Genomic DNA, 22,502 nt, shown 5'->3' on the forward strand with positions numbered 1-22,502 from the left:
AAAAAAAAAAGAAAAAAAAAAAAAAGAAAAACCAAACCAAACCAAAACAACAACAACAAAAAAAAAACAGTAAGAAAACATAGGCTGAAAGGGATGTTCTCTGTAGAGTAAGACAACAAAAGAAAGTTTCTGCAAACGGGGGCTTTTTTTGTTCTGCTCTTTTTCTTTCAGAGATGAGGTCAGCATCTTGGCCACCATGTTGTCACAAAGGACACAATGAATTGGCATAACTACTAATATGGAGTCTACAGCTGCCTGCTTCTCCCGCGCAGAGCTGGTGCTTTCTCCTCCTCTTGTTGTATAGCACACTCCCTACAAGTAGTCAGTCTGGTTCCAGTGAAACTCTGCATAAGCAAAGAAGTAATAATCTTGATCTTAATTAGCAGAAGAGTACTACCAATGGAAGATGTGGTTTCTATGATCAGGATGCAAGTTCTGATATATGTCCTGTGACAGCCTACTGCAAAGAAAGGAAATAAACCAATTCATTTTTTGAACAGATGTGATATGATTGTGCCATGTGTCCCAAGGACTTAGCTTCTGCTTCCCAGCATCTCCAGTGGTATGTTACATTTTCTCTTGCAGGTTGACAGTCGTGCTTCAAATTCTTCTATCTCAGTTGTTAAATTTATGAAGATTACAACTGTTTCACACCTACCAAGCAAATGGATGTTGCTCTCCTAAATGGACGCCTAATTGGTGCACCGTTTCATTTGCATGCGTTTTCAGTTTTCAACAGGTGGCACTAAAGAGCCAATAAATGATTCTATTCCCTGACTTTAGCGTGCTAACTCCTGGGCAGGCGCTTTTATGTGTGTTTATCTATTTAAATATGGTATTATAATTCCAACATAATTAGTCATCTAATTGAATTGCATGACCACATCCATCCAAGACATTTGCATGTACAATTAATTAGAATTTATCTAAAAGCACACTTTTAGTTCTCTATTTCCTACAAGTCAAATTACTCATGGATGGATTCAATGCTGATTTCTTTTTAAATATGTTAAAATATAGAAGCTTAGAGGAAAATAACTCTGTAGAGTTGTTAAACAGAAGACAAGTAAGGAATTCTTTTTCTTTTCCTTTCTATTTTTATAGTGCTGCCAGTGGCTGATGCTTTAGAACATGGCCAACAAATTCCAGACTTGCTTTCTAGAGAAATAAAAGTCTATAGTGTCTTCTTCAGAAAGCTTCATTCGAGCAGCAGCAGAATTTGCAAAAGCAGATTAGCCTTGTGCACGCTAGTAGGTTTCAGTCTGTCTCCATGTGTAATATTGTGTACATTCATTATATTACAGTGTAATATTCATTTAGTTTTACATATTTCTGATGATTGCATTGCATTTGCCAAGAAGCATTCTTAGAAAATAATAAAAACAAAAAGACTCTTGGAGTCATCCTTGTTTCCAAGAATAATATTTACAACAGCCTCAATTGCAAGAGCTAGTGGAGATCCACTTTGAGATGCATTCACCAAATGGAAACTGCAATATTATGAACAATCCATAAACAGAAAATTACCTTTGAGGTGTCCAAACTGAAGAGATGAAAATACTTTGGAAACTGGAAGGGCAATATGGCTTTTGTTTCTTAACTGTTTGATAACACTCTTGTCTACTATGGACGTGGTGAAGCTCTTTTCTCTTTCTTCTGTGACCCAGTAGTAACCAGCACGGGATGTAGTTCAGCACTTCCAGAAGAATGAGGCAAATTAAAAAAACATCATTGAAAATCTAGCTTGGCTACATGTGAGGAATTATAAATAGAGCTGTGGAAAACCGACCAAACACAGAGGTTTTATTTTGCAGGAGAGTGCAGTACTAATAAAATATATTGTCTTTCCTGAAGCTTTGCAGACAGTTTGCTGTGAAAACTGCTTAAAGAATTGGGAAAATGGAATCAAAATCATCTGTGTCAAGAAATAATTTTACAAGGAGAGAGTAAAACTAATATGGCAGCATCTTAGAGTAAAAGAGACGACCAGTCCAATAGTTCCGTGTCATCTTTGAAGTCACGATTGCTTTGTGGCCCTAGACAAATTATCTCTTATACTTCCAGTACTCTTTCAACATCTCTTTTGGTCTGTAGCTTGTCAAAGAGCTTTTGTTGAGTGAATGGCTTCAGAAGTAAAATTAAAATTAAAATTAAAAAATTAAAATTAAAATTTAAAATTAACTCTCTCTCTGAGATCTCTCTTCACTCTTTTCTTTTACATCCAAATTGTCCAATTTGCTTATTTATTTATTGCAATTATATCAATATTTAATTCATTTAGAAAAGTTCACCCTAAACTCCCAGAGGAGTAAACAGTGAGTCTCTGCAGGGAGTGCTGATTGTTGATCACATCTTTAAGAAGTATTTGCGATCTAGGTGTTTCTCTCACTGTAACTCTTTTTAGCATCCTAATAAAGCTAGGCCAGATGGAATTTCTGCTAGAAGTAAGCGCTGTCTGAATGAAATAATTTTTTTTGCATCTCAGAGTGTTAGTGAAAGGTTTCTTCCTATAGTTACTAAGGATATCAGTAAGTATCGTATATCTCAACCTTTCATTAAAAAAAAAAAGCACCATCATTTCTTAAGGTTGGAAAAGACCTCTAAGATAATCTCGTCCAGCCATCCACCTACCAATAATACTGCCCACTAAGCCATGTCCAATGCATTACCACTCTCTTGGAGAAGAATTTTTTCCTAATACTCAACCTGAACCTCCCCTGACACAACTTAAGGCTGTTCCCATTCATCCTATCAGAATACAGTGAGACACGTTTGTGCGTCATAAATGTGTCTACACTTAAGTTCTGTGACAACTGATGGACAGTACTCTCTGTCTGAGATATGGATTTGAAATTTTATTTTTACAGCAGAACAGAAATAGTTGAGAGGATAGAAAAAAATGAACAACAAAAAGCAACTAGAAGAAAATTAGATGTTACTTACTGTCTAAGTGATTTAAAATTCAACAGATAAGAGTGCTGTATTGTGGTGTAAAGCACAGTTTTCCATTACACCAGGAGCAGCAGCCTCCAAATAACCTGCTCAATCTACTTTGTGAACTATCTGAGAAATGCATTTTTCTTCCATCTACTTAAATTCTGCTGTTTCCCATTTCATGTTATAAATCCATCTGCTGCAAATATATATACTTGTACTTTTTTTTCACATAAACTCTTCTACATAAGAGTTGCAAACTTCACGACTTAGTGACTTCAGAGAGTGTCCTTTGTCAAAATCTCCATCCACCTCTGATGGTGAAAGTTGCAGCAGTGCTGATGACATATATAGATCACTTCAGAAGTAATATATCTCCTATTTATTTCCGTGGAAGCTACAACAGATACAAAGAGCACAATAGCATTTTTTGATAGAGCAAATTCTCAGCTTCAAAACACTATTTTTTCGACATATTCACTGCCATTAGCTGTGCATTTTCACCAGTGATAGATAGGATCCTGCGTGTCCCACTTGTAAAAATCTGCACCAGCAGGGGTGACCCACTGTCACTGTCGCCACTGCTGAAATGCATCACCCTCTGCCTCACTGTGTTCACATCCACTGTTTGGTCTCCATGAACAGTACTGATGGGAAGGTTCAGCCTCTGCTGCCATACCACCAACATCCAGTTCTAATATAATGGGCCAAGATAATAAAATAGGAGGCATTACTTTCAGAGCAGCCCACGTATAATATAATGTATATATCTTTAGACACTCCATCAAAACATGAAAGTCCAGAATCATGTCCATATTTCAAAAACTTCCCAAAGCTTCCACTGGAAGAACTGGCTATAATCTAAGAATCTGATAAATGTTTGCAAGACTGAAAACTACAAAGTCAGGAAAGCTTACATAGAAAACTTTCAAAAAAGATTTAAAAAATCTGTAGCATTGAGCTTAATTTTTTTTTTTTAATTAATTGGCTCTTACTTTATTACCTAGTTAAGGGGTTGAAGTTCTGAAAGTTAAGGATGTAACATTTAAATTTGACTGAAAAAAAAGGCTTTATTTTGTCAACAGGTTATTATCTGCAATTTGAAAGCCAAGTAAAGCAATAATTCCACCAGTTGCTGACTGGGAAAAGGTCAGATTCCTGGAAACAGAGGGAGACTAAAAACCAGATGAGGAGAAGGGGAAGTCAGTAGTGTCTTTACTAAAACCTAATTAGGAAATAGCATATTTTCTTCTGCTCTAAAAAGGCCAGAAACTATCAGTAAAATATCAGCAAACAGTTTGGCATCTTCAAAGATATTAATTAAGTAAAATTTGGAAAGTGCTTTGAAGATGAAAAATGGTAGGGAGTGCTAAGTATCACTATTAGCAGGACCAATGTGTCAACTGATGTTGTCTGTCTGCATAGCATTGGTTGAACACTTGGGTAATTAAGGTCAAATGAATAGCCTTGACTGGTCAATTTATGGGATAAAGTGTGTCTCATTGCTAGCTGAAGCAAGATGTGGTATCTGTGCAACAAACAGACCTGGAAAGTGAATGTCTACACCAGGCACATTTCATTGCTTTGGGACACCAGTCCAACAGCTATTTCTGACTTTGTGGTTCTGACTTGTACTCTACGTAGCATGAAAGTAAGTGGTGTTTCATAGCATTTTGTGGTTTTAAACTGTCATTACTTTGTCATTATACTTGCCTTCACGAAAGGCTCGCATGCCTTCTGGAACTAAAACAATACTTCATTCACCACGTATAATTTTTCCAGATTATCAATATTTTAATACTAAAACAATTATTAATTTGGCAAAGGTTAGGGCAAAGAAAGATTGTTGATGCTGACCATGAGGTGCTATTAAAACCTCAGTGTACAGTCTGCAGCACATGTCAGCCTTTGGGTTATTACTCTGGGTGCTCTTGCAATGGGGTGACCCAACCCTTTAGACATTGTACTTTTGCTGTACCAAACTGGGAATTTGCATAAGTTACTTCTAATTACCTAAGTTAAAGTATACTTTGACTTACCTTATTGAAGTCCACAGGGAAGCAGAGCCAAACCCCAATCTCAACAGTGGGTGCAGGTTGTGGTGCGACATAGGCAGGTCAGGATTCAGAGTCCAAGACTCTGGGAAGCACAAAGGTCTCAGCAGACTTCACAGTAGGGAAGCTGTTTGGTTCTGTTACACTGATCAAATCTAGAGACAGCTTGAACTGCTCCATGTGACTTTAGAAAGCAGGAGTACCCGACCCTTTGGTCTGAGCTGAGAGAAAGCCAGTAAGAATAGATAGGAATTTGCTGCTTGACACCACCTGGCTAAAACTTTATCCAGCTGACAAATCTTTACAGGTACTGCTTCCCAACTGCAGTTATTTTCTTCCAAGTTTATCTAATTTCAGAGCATAAACAGTGTGGACAAGCCCATCCAGAAACTGGCATGTGCTGTCTAACCACCTGCTTGCCTTGAAGCCAACGTGGCATCTTCAAGCTGCGGGCTGGGACCTCCTTTTCATAACTCATTAGGTACTTCAGAGTATCCCTTTGTGTTAAACGTATTTTCTCTTTTCTATTACAAATATCAAAAGTCTTCCCAACACATTTTGAGTAAGAAATCACTAATTGAGCATCACTGAGGTAGGTTCAGGCAGAATGGTGGCACTCAGTAACAGGAAAAATGCTATGCTGGCTCTCAAATCTTGTGGTTTTACAGTAAATGCACTGTCATCCCAGTAATACTGTAATGGTGAATTGTGATCTCCTTCATCCTGTTAAAATTCAGAAGTGTTGGAATCTTATTGCCATGGAGTTCATTAGGGACATGGTTTATGAGGATGGTGGTGATGGGCTCATGGTTGTACCAGATGATCTTAATGGTCTCTTCCAGCCTTAATGATTCTATGATTCAAGAGAAACATGAATGAGGAAGGCCTCGTTGTGTTAGTTATGACAGCTCTGCCCACAAATAACTTGATAACATTATCCCTGATAAACAAGTTAAACTGCCTTGAAATCTAACTGGGAGTATGACAGCTTTCCAGTTCACATATGTTGCTGACTGCATCCAAAACAATTCTTCAGATCAGAGCAAAGGCAGAACACAAGCCCATAAAGCTGTAAAGCCTTTCACAGACACATAGCCTAACACTGATTGAGAAGATTCTTGCATCATGAAAGTTTTGTCACCATGATTCTTGTCCCTTTGTTGCACCTTATGAAGGTGCACATCAGAATTCTTTTCTGCTGCAACACACAAGCAGGATGCATACGTCCAAGAGTGTGCTCAGAAAACCAACAATGAGCACTGAAATTGTTGGCATTCAGTCAGCAACTGTATTTTGGTGCTCAGTATTCCTATGTAAGGAATCTGCCTTCAGAGGAGTTGAGGTACCAACCTGAATCTCTGATAGGGACAGTTCTGCTTTGTATGCTCCGAGAACAGATATGATCCTGGATTCACAATGAGGTACACCTTTTCTTTTTGATTCATAAATCTGTCTATAGATCATGGTATACTTCTTTTATGTATATTTGTATATATTGTATGTATATGATGCTGTAGCGTGTACAGATGAAAGGTTTAAGAGTCTTGCTTAAGAATACTTTAAGAATTTTGATGACTCTTTTTTTTAAAACTGAATTCTGGGCTTCTCTCCTTTACACTATAGCTAAAATAATCAGCATCAAGGATGAAGATGAGAAACCTATGGAGAATAAATAAAAATAATTAAACCGAATGACAGAGTCACACTATTAATATCTCCTACTGTCTGTGTCCCAATCTCTCAGCGAGCTGTACCCAGCTACCCAGAGGATAAGTAGCTCATTTAGCATTTGTCATACCCCAAGGATGAGTCAGTCCATGACTTAACTTTTCTGGCATGGTGCACTTTCTGCAATGCCAAGTTTGATCAGACTATTTCAGCAGTTCAGCATTATAGGAAAGAGGCACTGAAGACTAAAAGTGATGTTGACTCAGCCATTTGGCTCCTGCCAGTGAACATATTAGTGATTTTTGGGCTGCTTAGATTCCATTCCTAATGAAAATCCATTTAGACAAAGTAATTTACATACATTTCCATTTCCATATGAGGGTTGAAGACTTTGCCGTATTGCTACAAAGGGATACAGTTCAGAATGCAGCCATTTCTCTGCCCTCATACCATACATAAATGTTTTTTGCTCATTTAACTGTTTGATATCAATACTCGGATATATTTTGACACATGACAGAATATAGTGAGATTTTCCAAGGAGATGGGAGAAACAGAATATTCCAGTAGTAAGAATAATGTTTTTTGCACTGGATTGCTTAAAAATTTTAGTTAATATGTCAAGAACATTTCATCTTCACAGCTAGATCAAAAATCACTTGGTGATAGCTGGTAGCAAGTAACAGGCTCTCAGCTCTAAGGTATTAAAGAAAAATTCATGCTATTGGAGTCAGTGGTAAAACCCACATTGATAGTCATAAGGTGAGAAAGTCATCCTACGAAAGCAGCAGAATCCAAACTAGCTCTTCAGCCTGACATGCAGGTTTCTCAGGCCACAGAAAAGAAAATTTCAGGCATACTGAACTGTAAGTGAATTTGGGCTGTGAGCATTCATGCTGTCACCTTAGTACTTCAATTAGGGACTTTTTTTCCAGATAAAAGAGAAAGAATCACAGAATCATTCAGGTTGGAAAGACCACTAAGATCATCCAGTACAACCATCAATTCCCATCAACCCACCTCCAGAAGTATCCAGAGGACCCAACTCCTCCCCTGAGTTCTCCTGCAGGGGATCTTCTTTTTCTCTTGTAGCTGAACAGTACGTCTAGGTAAATGCATCTTCCTAGTAAAGCACCTAAGCTTACTCCCCAAAGGATATAAATTTCAAATTGCAGTTCTGAAGATCTGCTTCTAAAACAGTAGAAAGTCCAACTTCTTCCCAAGCAGAGAATGAGTTCTTCTTAGAAAAGTCTTCCTCAGTCTGAGAGGGTTAAATACATCTGAACCTAAAGGGCACGCTGGCACATGCTGCTCTTAATGGTGCACTCTCCGCCTTTACTAATCAGCCCTTTATCAGTGTAAGGAGAAGAAAAATTCAAGAATGTATATAGCAGAAGGGAAGAGATTTTTAAAAAGATAGATATGGGAAGTCTAATGAAGAGGCTGGGAAGCCAAGCAGATAGAGACACTAGTTTTGATTCCTGGTCCCTGTGTTTTCTTGCATATATTATGCTAAATACCAGATGAATTTCAGAAACTGAGATTCTGAAAAGTTACAAAACTTACCTGAGATCCTACTTTAAGGCATTAGCAAGTTAATAGGACCCTCAGATCTGGTATTTCTCACTCTATGGCCTTAAGCAAGGTAGCATCACTGGTGTTGTTCAAAAAGATCTTGTTAAACTGATTACTTTAGACTTAACAAGCCCATAATGCAGTGGTCAGGTGATAGCCGAGCTAGAAGGCATTTTACAGATGTATTCCCTTTCCTTTTGTATATTATTAAGGACTTTTCAGAGCAGACACTCAGCTGCTATGATAATAAGTAACATTATAAAGCTCTAACCTAGACAGATAGTTGTCGGATGAGCAACTTTCACCACCTCGTATTTGCCTTTTCTTTAAGTAATTAGAGTCCTATATTTATCCTGGCACTGCTCTCAGAGTCTACATTTACAAAATGAAATTGCCTATGAGGCTGTACGTTTTCAGCAAGTCATTTAAAACTGAAACTCCGAGACAGCTAAGTGTCTGATTTGGGATGGTGCTGAGAAAAGATAAGTGATGTGTTGGAGATTTTATTTTTGGGATGATAAGTGGTTTATCAAAAAAGTTTTTTGCCATTAGTTTTGTTCATTTGTGATATTTGAAAATTGACCATACTAAGTACTCTTGGCTTTTGAAGGAAAACATAAAGTGAAATTAATTTATAATTATAACTTATAAAAGTTATAATAATAACTTCTATTTGCAGAGTGAATGGGTTTGTACTGCCCTGTGGTGCAAAGCCAGTAGTCTGGAATCACCTATGCCCAAAGCAGTTTTTGATGACAGAACTCCCAGATTTGTGCTTTACTTCCAAGCTACAGAGGGAGTTGTGGGGAACAAGGAGAAATTGAAGCAATCCTTTTTCTCTGCTCCTCGTGCTCAAGAATTAGGACATTCTCTATAAAAAGCAAGAGAGAAAGATGTTCTTATGGTATCTATCTCAATGACAAGATGGGGTTTTAGGAAAAGAGTATAGTAAAAGAGGGGCTAATGCCCATCACACTGTCTCCACATTGCCTTCTGAGGGGGAGTATTATGGACATCCAACCACACTACTGAAAATTATGTGAATCTTGTTATTTCTTTCCTTTTCCCTTATATTGAAATGCTCATTTTTTACACAATTCATGATGTGACAGTAAGAGATAGTAAAGGAAGAGAAGCTCTGAAGAGAAAATACTGAGTGAATAGTGAGCTACCAAAATAGGCAAAAAAATAAAAAAATAAAAAAAAAAAAAAAGAGAGCTGTGGCCTTCAGCGCCTTGTAATATTCTATTTTACAAATCTCAGAGCTTTCTCCAAAGAAACATGCTTCCCAAAAGTTAAATTTAAATTACAGCAGGAATGTCAGGACAAGAACAATACGGTGCTGCATTTTTAAAGGAGGTGGATCACAAAGGCTGTCTTCTTCACACACAAATTCTAGTACACAGCTAAAGTAGTTTAGTCATTCCAAGCGAGACTCACATGTTAGGATTCCTAAATATTGGATATGTGTGTTTTTATTCACATGAGTGACCTAGGCTTCCACTGTACTCTAATGTAAGGCCTAGTTAGTGCAGTTAACAAAAAGTTATTCAGCTCACCCTGAAAGAGAAACCGATCTGGTTCTTCATATCTCTGGTGAGGATATGAAGCTTTGTACTAATTACTGTCCTAATACAGTTTAGTAGTAATTACTCTCAAACAAACTGTTTTATTTTGATTCCTGGCAAACTGTAATTTTCCAGAACTTAAAGTATGCACACACACACACACACACACAAATAATATTTCAAGTTTTGGTCCCAATTCAAAGTAGAAAAACACCACTGAAATATCTTCTTCACTGAAATTCCTTCCAGAATAGCAACACCAAAATGTCGAGTTTTGCTTCTAGAGTTCGCTCTGAGCCTTGAAACATTTTCTGTTGGTTTACTGGGGTGAAGAGTAGGGTTTTTTTGGAGGTACCCAATAGATTTGGCTGAGGAAATATATATACTTTATGTTTGGCTTTGTATTTACTCACCTTAAATGTCAGCCTCGGCAACAATACTGCATTAATTGGTGGAGCCCATTGTGCAAGTGTCTGGCCACTAAATTGGAGAACACACATTAAAAATAAAGATTGGTTAAGCTCCTGTGTGAAGTTCCTAATGAGAACTAAATTGTGTAGAATATATTCCATTTCATATAATTACCAATCATTTGAACACTCAAGTGCCCAGTCGCTCCTTTGACTGCTTCAGTCTAATTTTAGTTTTTTAAAAAAAGCTCAACAACAACAACAAAAAAAAGTAAAAAATCCTTCCTTAATTTGTCCAAAATGTTTGGTCTCAACTTTAATTGCTTTTAAACCCTGTCAATTAGGGTTTATAATGGAGAAGACCTGTTAATAGAGAAATGAATCCTTTTGCATTTTCAAAGTGTGCAGTAAGCCTTCTCACTCAATTGTAATAAAATTTGTTGTGGCATAGTTTTGGGGATCAATACAGCAGACCACTGTCAATCAAAGAATTTTCTTCTTACTTAAAAGTTAGCAGACTTTTAGTGTCTTTGTGTTGGACTGAGGACAGTCTGAGTTACCACAGAAGATTAAACCTTTAATTTTACATTACTTCAGCCATCTCTATAGAACAAAGTAGGCTTTACCTGTTGAATATGAGGCTTATGTGAGCTGAAGTGCTCTTGAGACATTAAGAGGCAGCCTTGAACAGTCTCTGAGATTTAAGCTGAGGGGAATTCTAAAGGGATTACTGCAGCATTTTACATAAAACGAGAAATAAAAACAGACTTGAGCAATGCATGATCATAAACGCATTCCTGCTGTGATCAAGAGTCCTGTTCCCATTGCAGTTCTAAGACTAAAGCAGGAAGAACTGTCAAAGGGCAACCATACTTGTAAGGATTTGTACAAGTCCAATTTATAATGAAATTAAGGGGCTGAGTAGTTTTGAAAGATTTGTTAAAAAAGGAGATACTTTTCATAGTCTCTCCAGCCCAGAGGTGGGAAATACAAGCATTATTGGAATACTATTTTGTAGAAGAGGCATACTACTTTCCAAGAACAGACATAGCTAACTAACAACTACTACACAAAAAAAGTGATTAAAAAAAAAAAAAAGACAAAGATTTTAACTATTGGTTACCCTTTTCTACTATAGCAGGGAAAATCTAAGGAAACTTCTCATAAATAAAATACTGATTTGTGTCTATTGTTGCATGCATCACATAGTATGTAAGAAAATAAATTAGAAAAAATATGTTCTTCTCAGCTGTGATTCACCCTTACATGCCAATTTTATCATATCACAAGAGTTGTATAAAAAGTTTCAGTATAAAATGGGAGATGGATCTGTGTACTGTCTGCACCAAGCGAGAAGTGTGTGCATTTTTGTGCATGTGTAAAATACACACAACACAGTATACTTACTCTTTTAATAAAGAGGAATTAGGCTATGGCACAAGGCAACTATCAGCAAATACTGACATTGGATTCTTGTTGCATATTTGGTATTAAAAAAAAAGCAACAACCAAAAATTTTTCTCTGTGCTTGATGTTTCTCAGGAGGTGAACACGTGGACTTTGTTCCTTGCACTGAAGATCTCTTGACTGGTATCACATTTAAATATCTTCCGGGTCCCCAACAACATGGGAAAAGAAGTCCAGCTAGTCTAGATCAGGGATGAGCAGATTTCCCAATACTGTGAACTACGGACCTTAGTCTTCACATAACTCAAATCCATAATGATGTATCACCAAATTATCTTCGAACATAAAGAGGGAGGTTCAGAAGCAATCCTTCAGTTTCCCTGGATTCCCCATTAGCAGGGCCCACGGCACCACAGGATGTCTCAGCAGCCCATCAGTTTTCTCGGAGTGTCCTAATAGAGCTGTAGTTGTCTTTGTTCACTGTGAGAGAGTTGGACTAGATGGCTTTTAAAGATCCCTTCCAACTCAAACAATTTTATGAACATAGCACTTGTTCCCTCCCCAGCCAGGATCGGGTAGATTTACCCATTGTCCCTAGGCAGAGCACCATCTGGTCCTGCCTGCCTTTCCTAAGGCCAGTTTTGGGCAAGGTTGGGTGTACTAGAAGATGGAAAAGCCAAAATCCTATCTTTCTTTATCCTTTTGACTATCCTGTACATCATGGCAGATATGCAGAGCTGTGTTTCTCTACTGGACTGTTCTCTGCAATGTCCATAAATCAATTCAGGTGTGAAAAAGTGCCTTGTGCCAAAATTTTTTCTCTTGGACAGCCTTGTCATTGACTTTCAGTCCTTGGTAGTGATCATGTGGTTTTTTGTGATCCAGGTCTCAAGGAAATCAACTACACCTCTGCCTATCAGTGCAGGTCTGGTTCCTCCTTTGGGTCACCGAACCAAGTTATAGTTTTACCAATTATTTTACTGCTAGTAAGCAGTAAAACATCAACTTTCTACTGAAAAAAAAAATATATATATATATAAATATCATATTATATGCTAGGTTATGCCAGCATGATGAGCAAAAATTTCCTATTACCTATTAGAAACCCCATTAAACCCACACAAAACAGCTGAAATTGATGGAGAAATGAGAAACCTATGAAATTCAGTTTCCATAACTAGTTGGAAAGGAAATTAAATTTGTCCTTGGTTAGACACTGTGATTACTAAAGCTCAGTAAATATTTACTTGGGGTAATAGCACGGAGAGATTTCCATCTTTATCTGTATATTTAAATGATATAAAATCCCTTGTCACGATCTTTTCTATTCACTTATAAGGAGCAAGAAAAGGAAACAAGAATCACAGCAAAGAAGTATTTTATAATTGTCATACACTAAAATACAGAATATGAATGGAGATCAAGCACACATTGTGAACCACACTCATTATTATCATAAACTTTTATGTGGAGTCTTGCTTTTTATTATGGTCTCATCATATAAAATACAGATCAGTTTGAATTAGAGTAATTCTGAAAACAGACAGGCCAACATTCAATGTATTTTTCCTAACTCTTCTATATACTACACTGTGGTTTAGCAATTGTGCTAAGTGGATATAACTACAGTCACATTTTATAGTTATGTTCTACTGTTTTCGCCGAGAAAAATGTTTAGTGAGCTGGACATCCACAAAGGTTTTAGTATGCCCATGTCTAAACACTGGTTATGTGGTCCATGGGTTTTGGTGAGGTTTTGGTATGATTGTTTGGTTTTTAATAAGTGAGAGGATGGAAGTCAAAGTATCAGCAGTTTATTATTTTTGCTCTTTTCCAAGCAGATCTGGAATGAAGAGCCCACAGTCTGACAGATGGTTTATAATAGCTCTCATGATGTTTAAGGTTATTTTATTCCTTCCACAATTTTTTTGAATTCATAATAATAAATAAACATTACATTTTAAATATGAGTGTATATGATTATCACTAACTGCGCCTAAAAGAGTGAACATCTTTAAAAGGATTTAAATGGTGTATATCACTCCTGATTTACGGACAGGAAATAAATACCCTGAATTTTATCTCAGAAAACACAGCTTTTTAATAACTGTTCTGTGTATGTGAAGTCAACAGCACATGAACATTTGCTCAAAGATAGTCATTCATCCAAACATTTGGCTACATGAACATGGAATTATTCACATGTTTGGATATGCTTCTGAATTGAGGCATAGTGATTCACTCAAAGTCACCAGGTAAGATGCTCTGATCTGGGGATTTATTCTAAACCTCACGAGTCTCATTCCAATGCCCCATCCATGGGTAATCCTATCACAATTAAAATATTTCAATAAATTACAAGTGAGTTACTCATGTTGTCTTAAAAGAATGCCGGCAAAACCGTAGCACTACAGCATATGATTATGTTTTTACTGTATGGCATGGAGAGAAACAGAAAAGCAATGGAGTCGAGTCTAATTTTTTTCTTTCTTTCTTTCTTTTTTACTGTATTGTTTGTGGTTTTTCCATCCTTCCATCTGAACAATGCATTAACGTTACTTACCCAGTGGTTACAACCATGGAAGTAGAGAAGGTAAGTATCTTTGTCCAGTAACTGATAGATTGCAACTAATTTTCTATGGAGAATAAAGTTTTAATGTATTATTATATTTAATGCACAATTTCGACATAAATAGGAAAAGCCCTGATCTATAAAATGTTTCTGAATTTCCCCTTTGACGAATAGTGAACAATAACATTAATGTAGGACAAAATATCATCTAAATAGTATAAGTAATTGGTTGGCAGAGGGGTCTGTGGGACTAACTGATTGTTTTAAAAAAGCCATTACTAACAGATGCTGAAAATTTGGCAGTTTTGATGAAGTTCAAGATAGTAACTGATTAATGAATAGGCTGCAGGTGAAAACACAGAACTGTGTAGCATTTCTTTTAGAGCTTTGTCACTGGTTATGAATATATATATGTAGTGTTCTGAATGGAAGATTTTCTTCAGTCGTCAAAGCTGCATGACTTGCAAACATGGAGAGTCTTCAATACAGGAAAAAGACCAAACAGGGCCAAACAAGACATCAAAACTTATCTGAATTTTCTCAGATTATGAGAAAACTTATGAATTCAGGTCAGTTTTTTTAATCCAATTACCATATGCTGTATTATTTGATACAATGAAATATGTATTTAATGGAAAACATTCTTCCTGATCTATGATATTCCTGATTATTTTTTATTAATAGATATTGCATTCACAAACATCTGGTCCATCCTCTCCTCTCCTCTCCTCTCCTCTCCTCTCCTCTCCTCTCCTCTCCTCTCCTCTCCTCTCCTCTCCTCTCCTCTCCTCTCCTCTCCTCTCCTCTCCTCTCCTCTCCTCTCCTCTCCTCTCCTCTCCTCTCCTCTCCTCTCCTCTCCTCTCCTCTCCCACCTACATAATGTCTGAGCAATTACTCCTGCATTTTAAGAATAACATCCATATCCTTCTTTCTTTCTTCCTGTCCCACTGGACAACAGAGTGAACGGGAAGCACCATGACCTCCCAGTGACACAGTGAGAGTGCACGCCCTGCGACATGGTCTTACATCTTCTGTAGGATTAATTTTGTCCCAATTCATGATGGGCCACAGCAATCAGCAAAAATAAGCTGCATAGGTTGATTCATCATGACAGGCATCTGCAATACTGGACATGGATTTGACCAGAACAGTGGTTTCATCACAGCCCCAGACTGTAGTGTTTAGATCCCAAATTAGACAAGTCTTTAACTCTTCCATGAGTGAACTGTCTTCAGGTACTGAAATCAGAACAGAGTAACATCATAGCAGACAAGCAAATAGTACAATTACAACATTCTCCTAGATTTCACCAGGTCTTCTTCTCCTCTCTGCCTTTTCCAGGATTCCTGGTCATCTTGGTCAAATTGAGACAAAGGAAAATCTGAACAACTACTCGGAAAGGATATAGAACCATTATCTTGCATTTGATAAATGGCTAAGAAAACCTTATTTACCATATCTCAGTCATGGCACCTTTCAGAAAGTACACACATTTGCCCCCAAGGAAATACAAACATATAAACATTTGACATCGGTAAATATTTGAAAAGAAGTAGGATATTCCGCAGTAGTGATGAAAACATACCTGAAAGCTCCTGAGAGCTGTAAGCACCTAATGAATTTAGCCAGTGATTCTGACATTCTACTGTAAAGTCATCCCATTGTGAGCTAGAGATTAGATAGCCCAGTCTGGGTTGTGTTTATTTTATTATGTTGAAAAAGATATCTCAGTTGATTAAAATATTTTTAATAGATTAAAGACATTTTTGTCATTTTTAATGACTTACTACTAGTACTTTATAAAAAGTATTTGAGATTATGTTGACATATGCTTTAAAACAAGAAAAGCTTAAGTGGTATTTAATGGATAACTTATTACAAAGAAGGAATTCTCTAGACCTGTTTTACCTTTAATTCACATTTCTTGGATGGAGCACTTTTTCACACGATAAAGCACTATGTGTGCAGATAGAAGAGGTGATTCATGTGGCCAGAGAGCAAATCAAAGTCCCATTACTGCAAACAGAAGAGGGCTCCAGTGCAATTGTAGATTCAAGAGAGCTCAGAAATGCTGAAATTCACCATGAACGTCACATTCCATGGAAACCACCCCTTGTCGCCAAGGAGTCCAACAGAGCCACACAGGCATCAGCAATATCACTGTTGTCTTCTATCATCATAGTTGTCATCAAGAAAAAAATAAGGGACAAAACTGGATTCGTGATCTCACTGAATTAAGTTTTCTAGACAACTCTAAGAGTTTATATTCTAAATATATAGGAGAAAGAGAGGTTTTCAGTAAGTCCCTCCTACCAGAGCTGTATCTCTGCAGTTGACAAAAATTAGTTTGAGAATAAGTAATTCTCGTAATGAGATAGGATTGCTTGTCAGCTGGCCTAACCATTCTCGTGTATCTGGCTACATGATGGCCCCCAAATATCTACATTCTGCAGTTAAGACTGTTTGGAAAGTAGTAGTTTTGAGCTCTAGTTCCAGCTATATAAATATATATTTTGATGGACTGATTGTCAAACTGATGTGAATGCCTCCTTTTACAAGGCCATTCAGCAGTCTTTTCTCCAGCTTCACTGGCACCTATTATATTCCTATACTGGAGCTCTCTTTAATACAGATCTCTGGACCTGTTGATTCCTTATTTTCAAATCAACAAAGGCTAATGTGTTTAAGTGACATCAATGCAAAAATTGGCAGTGCTGACAGTTCTGCTTCTTTGGGCTGGACAAAACAGAGTCCCTGCACATTAGGCATGTTTTGAATGCTGTGCTGAGTCTCCAGAGTTTATAAAATAACAAGCTGTTTAAATTCCAAAACTGAGTGACTTTCACAAAAGCCTGAGAAGTTCACAGCAGGAATCCAGGCAGAATCCAGGCACTCTGCAGTCTGCAGAGTAGTCATCAACACATGCAAGGTGCTGGTTAGGAAGAGAGGATTCTGATCTGTTTCCTTGGACTAAGGTCAGCTAGATTCACTCAGTTCAATTTTAGCTACCAGAATGAGCTTTTAGAATCCTGCATTGACCACTGGGGACAAGATTACTCATGAAAAACATGGTGGTATGAGGACAAACTATAGTTTTAAACATGAAGAACAATTAAATACCCAATTCAAAACATTTTCCCAACATTTCAGTTCTGTCTCCAAAATACAAAGGTGTTGTTTACTAGACTTAGTTTAGATGAAACCTAGCTGGGAAGAATCTCAGCTGGTCTTGGGATTTGAGGCTCACAACTCAACATTTTATACTGCAGTGCAGCAACTTTAAGTCAAAGCTTTTTCATAGGAAAATGCCCGATTAAATGTAAAAGCAAACAAAAAATAAGGAAGCCATTAAAAAACTCATCTTTCAGTACATGGAGAACACCCTCAATTCTGAGAAACAGAGAAAGTGAAAGAGATACTTTTTACTCTTATGCTTATGCATATTTTCATTAATACTTAGGGATTATTCTCAAGTCATGGATGTAATAGAAATGTGTCTGAAAAGAGCCACTCATGGGTTTTCACTGCCACTGAAAACCAGACAAACTGAGATTCCTGGATCCTATTACCAGTTAAAATTAAAACTGTATTGTAAGTCTCTGTCACCTTCTTCCCTTGACACATATTCTCCATTTCATCACATGATTGTTCTGTAAAGCTGACAGGCTTAAGGCCTGGACTTCTCCCTTGGTTCATTTTAGATAGAAGGGACTGGAACACTGTGCCAAGAAGAATGACTTTCAACTATAGCTAGCTAACTGCATGTCCACAGTGGTAAATGTAGGACTGATAAGCCTGTGCGGATTCTATTGCCAAACTGCTGTTTTCTAAATTACCTAAAAAATCTTACAGTGTAGCTGTACCTCAATCTGCCCATATCTCAGCCTTAGCCACAGAATACGCTGGAAGTGCAAGCAAGTTGCAGTTCTTCCCCACTGTGATCTAGGGATGGTGGCAAAATACATAATCTATGAGCTACAATGATCCCTAATTCAGTATACATTCAGCCATGAAGAACCAGAGCTTTATATATTTCTGTGATTTATCCATCTTTTTCAACCACCAAGCACTTCCCCACTTTGTTTCCATGCTCATGGTAGCACTGCCCATGTAGCTCATTCAGGGAGGTCAGGGAGGTTCTTAGTCTCTGACATCCTACTGTGTAGTCTGCCATGAAGGCATTTCTGACCAAACTTTTCAACAGCTCACACAGGTTGTGCTGATCCTGTCATCTCATGAGGCCTGTTTTCCTTTAAAAATCAACGCTGAGTCCCATCAGTTTGCATTATTTAATTACTCACCACAAAGAAGGCTGCTGGCAAGGTGCTTCAGCAGTGAGATAATGGTAGGTAAGCATAAGTAATCATTTAAAAACTTGTGGGACTTTAATCAACACACTGTTTAGGCAGGATTTTTATGTTGCCTGGTAGGAGAGCATGCATAATCGGGCCTCATTGGAAGCATTTTTCACAACAGATTACTCAGCATATAGCAAGGGATATAGTCAGTATTAAGGTGTCTGAGCCAAAAGAACTGGGCAGGAATGGGCAAGCTCTACCAGTTCATGCAGAGAAACTCAGTGAGAATGGCTTTGTTTGCGGGCACCTTGCAGGCATTGCTCTTATGTCACGACAACTTTGCTTTCACGGGATCACCAGTCCAGAAAGATGTTCTGCTGAGAATTACCCAGCACAGACATCAGCCAAACACAGCCCTGAAGGGTTGTGGGTTTTAACAGAGGTGGGGAGGTAAGAAAGGAGTTGCATCATGCTCTCACATATAAGTAAAATCCAGACACAGACTATGCCATGTTGTAAATGATGCGGCTTACCTCTGAAGAAAAAAATAATGCTATCCTTTCCATTTGACGGATAGAAAATCTACAGCAGAGAAGACTGGATTGCTTAGGCCTTACTACTGGCCTAGCAAAATTGAATTGAGACTCATCTTCTTAACCAAGCTGGAAAACAAAACTAATAAAGGCTCAAATACGGCTGAGCTATCATCCCTGGAGGTGTTCAAGTGCTGTGGAGATGTGGTACTGAGGGACATGGTTAGTGGACATGGTGAGGATGGGCTGACAGCTGGATTAGATGACCTTTGGGGTATATATGATTCCACAATTCTATGTGTCTGATGCTATGGTTCAAACAGCAGATTTGAATACAAGTAATTATATTGCATTTAAAAAAACACAAATGTATTTCCATACAGTGAGCAGAATGCTGTGTGGGAGCGAGATGTAGAGCTAAAGGATTTACCTCTCCAGAGGTCTGTTTTGGAATGTAGCATCCACTGGGTTCTTTTTTGACAAGAGAAACAGTCCTAGCAGATCTCTTTGGTTCCTGGATAACATTATATATATATAACACTGCAGTTACTCCTTAAAAGAGATTTCAGATTCCGAGTCATAGGCAGGCTATTGACAATTTTACCTTTTTCTTTTTCCCTTGAGAAGTTTAGTTTTTTCTTGCTTACAGAACATCAATCTCAGTTGCACATTGCATGTTCGCAGGAAGGTCTGAATCTGCCTGTTCTTTCTGAAGAATTTCCTGAATAGAGCTTGCTGTCAACACAGATTTCAAGACAAAGAAGGGAGATTTTTGAAAATGTAAACTGGAGCAAGGTGCCCAACTCTTTTGAACTATTAGTGAGAGCAAGGCACATTACCGCCCTTTGTGCTTTTAAAAATCATCCTCTGAGTTATTTATCAGATTAAGGTTTTAGCACAAATAGTTTGACTCTTGCCACAGTCTGTCCATTCAAATACCAGTAAAGATGAAAAGCTTGAGTTTTGCACTTGAAAAATCCTCAGAAAATGTTCATGGTTTAAAAAACAAAACAAAACAAAACAAAAAACTTTTGGAGTCTGTGTTTAAATCTACATCAAGCACTATGCAAATATTTGCATGCTGTAACTTAACTCAACATAAATCAGGGTTCTTGTCAATAGACTGTTTGATTAACCAATGGCTTAATTTGTGCACCAGAGTGAGAGAGAGAAAAACAATCCAAAACAGCTGTGTGATTGATTTTTCCCTCCCGATCAGCCCTAAGTATTGTATAAATAACTAACTTCTATTGTGGTTAACTTCCGCAAAAGATAAAGAGAGGCCAGAGCTTGCTGTTCCACAGCCCTTGCTTGGACACTGGTAGGTGAGGGCTGGATAAGTATACGCCTGGAAAGGCACAGAGTTGTTGAGTGCTGGGACACTGATTTACACAAGTTAGATCGTGTTGGGTGATTTGGCTTTGAGTATCTGCAGGACATGAGAGTTTTCAACAGTTCTGAAATGTTCCCCAACTTCTGAGCTCTCTGACAGGGTAAGATTTGTTGTATAAGGTGACCATTTGAAACATAAAGGTTGTATGAATTACAGTTTTTGTTCAAATTAAAGATACATGCAGACAAGGACCACAATATTATAGAATCATTTGAGTTGGAATGGTCCCTTAAAGATCACAGAATCACAGAATCACAGAACTGTAGGGGTTGGAAGGGACCTCTAGAGATCATCGAGACCAACCCCCCTGCCAAAGCAGGTTCCCTACACCAGGTCGCACAGGTAGGCGTCCAGGCGAGACTTGAATATCTCCAGAGAAGGGGACTCCACAACCTCCCTGGGCAGCCTGTTCCAGTGCTCTGTCACCTCACCGTGAAGAAGTTCTTACGCACATTCGTGCGAAACTTCCTATGCTGCAGCTTATGTCCGTTTCCCCTCATCCTGTCTCCACGTACCACTGAAAAGAGACTGGCCTCACTATGGCCACCACACCTCAGATATTTATAAACCTGGATCAGGTCCCCTCTCAGTCTTCTTTTCTCAAGGCTAAACAGACCCAGTTCACTTAGCCTTTCTTCATAGAGGAGATGCTCCAGGCCCTTCACCATCTTTGTGGCCCTCCGCTGGACTCTGTCCAAGAGATCTCTGTCTTTTTTGTACTGGGGAGCCCAGAACTGGACACAGTACTCCAGATGAGGCCTTACCAGGGCAGAGTAGAGGGGGAGGATCACCTCCTTCGATCTGCTGGACACGCTCTTCTTAATGCACCCCAGAATGCCATTGGCCTTTTTGGCCACGAGGGCACACTGCTGCCTCATGGCCAACCTGTTGTCCACCAGGACACCCAGGTCCCTCTCCGCAGAGCTCCTCTCCAGCAGCTCATCCCCCAGCCTGTATTGGTGCATGCAATTATTCCTCCCTAGGTGTAAGACCCTACACTTGCTTTTGTTGAACCTCATCCAGTTTCTTACTGCCCAGCTCTCCAGCCTGTCCAGGTCTCGCTGAATGGCAGCACAGCCTTCAGGCGTGTCAGCCAATCCTTCCAACTTTGTATCATCAGCAAACTTGCTGAGGGTGGCCACTATCCCCTCATCAAGGTCATTGATGAAGATGTTGAACAAGACCGGACCCAGCACAGACCCCTGGGGGACACCACTGGTCACAGGTCTCCAGCCAGACTCTGCACCACCACCACCAACCCTCTGCGCTCTGCCAGTCAGCCAGTTCTCAACCCACCTCACTGTCCACTCGTCTATCCCACACTTCCTCAGCTTTGTTATAAGGATCATCAAGGATTATCATCAAGTGCAAACCCCCTGCAATGAACAGGAACACTGACATCTCCATCAGATGCTCAGAGCCCTGTCCAGTCTGACCTTGAATGTCTCCAGGGATGGGGTATCTACCACCTCTCTGGGTAACCTGTACCAGTGCCTCACTACCCTTATTGTGAAAAACTTTTTATTTATATCTAGTCTCTAAATCACCCCTATTTTATTTTGAAATCACTTCCCCTTGTCCTATCACAACAGATTCAAACAATGATGCCCTCTGGCCAGCAGCAGATGCTCTAACTGTAAAACAAGCATACTGTGCGTGGAGTAATCAATGTAAACCATTAAATGAGTATTTAATATTTGTTGAAGCCCTGATACTCGCTCACTTCCAGCATATTCAGTACATGATTCACCATGGATTGGCTGTGTTCTTGTCCTTCTCCATCCTTCACATATCAACCCCTACCTTACCCACTGTACTATTTACAGTACAGTATTTGAGTTTGCCTATTCTCCTTGTAAAGCAACTTGGAAATGACTGCCTGGGAAGTGTCCTCTTGAAGGCAGAAGACAGCCACAGGATGCAGATGCTCTTCAAGAGCATCTAATGAGGTAAGCAGGATCACCTGTTTCACAATTGAGCTGACTTTACCCTCTATGCCACATACAGATGCTCTCCATATTTGCCATTAAATCCAGCCATGTCAGGAATTAGTGGGATGTATATCTGTGTTATGGGGATTTGTATGGGTC

General features: G+C 38.6%; 1 protein-coding gene across 1 annotated transcript in view; it reads right to left on the reverse strand.

Annotated features, from left to right (window-relative positions):
* The window catches only part of LOC146544067 (uncharacterized), a 59,085-nt gene extending 36,920 nt beyond the window's left edge, over nucleotides 1-22,165 (reverse strand). The window contains 4 exon segments of the mRNA XM_085226938.1: nucleotides 17,869-17,874; nucleotides 21,064-21,105; nucleotides 21,108-21,560; nucleotides 22,136-22,165. Coding sequence (XP_085083064.1) covers nucleotides 17,869-17,874; nucleotides 21,064-21,105; nucleotides 21,108-21,560; nucleotides 22,136-22,165 — 531 coding nt within the window.
* Nucleotides 22,166-22,502: the final 337 nt, after the last annotated feature.

This window comes from Meleagris gallopavo, chromosome 6 (genome assembly GCF_905368555.1).
Source record: "Meleagris gallopavo chromosome 6, MGAL_WU_HG_1.1, whole genome shotgun sequence".
Classification (NCBI taxonomy): domain Eukaryota; kingdom Metazoa; phylum Chordata; class Aves; order Galliformes; family Phasianidae; genus Meleagris; species Meleagris gallopavo.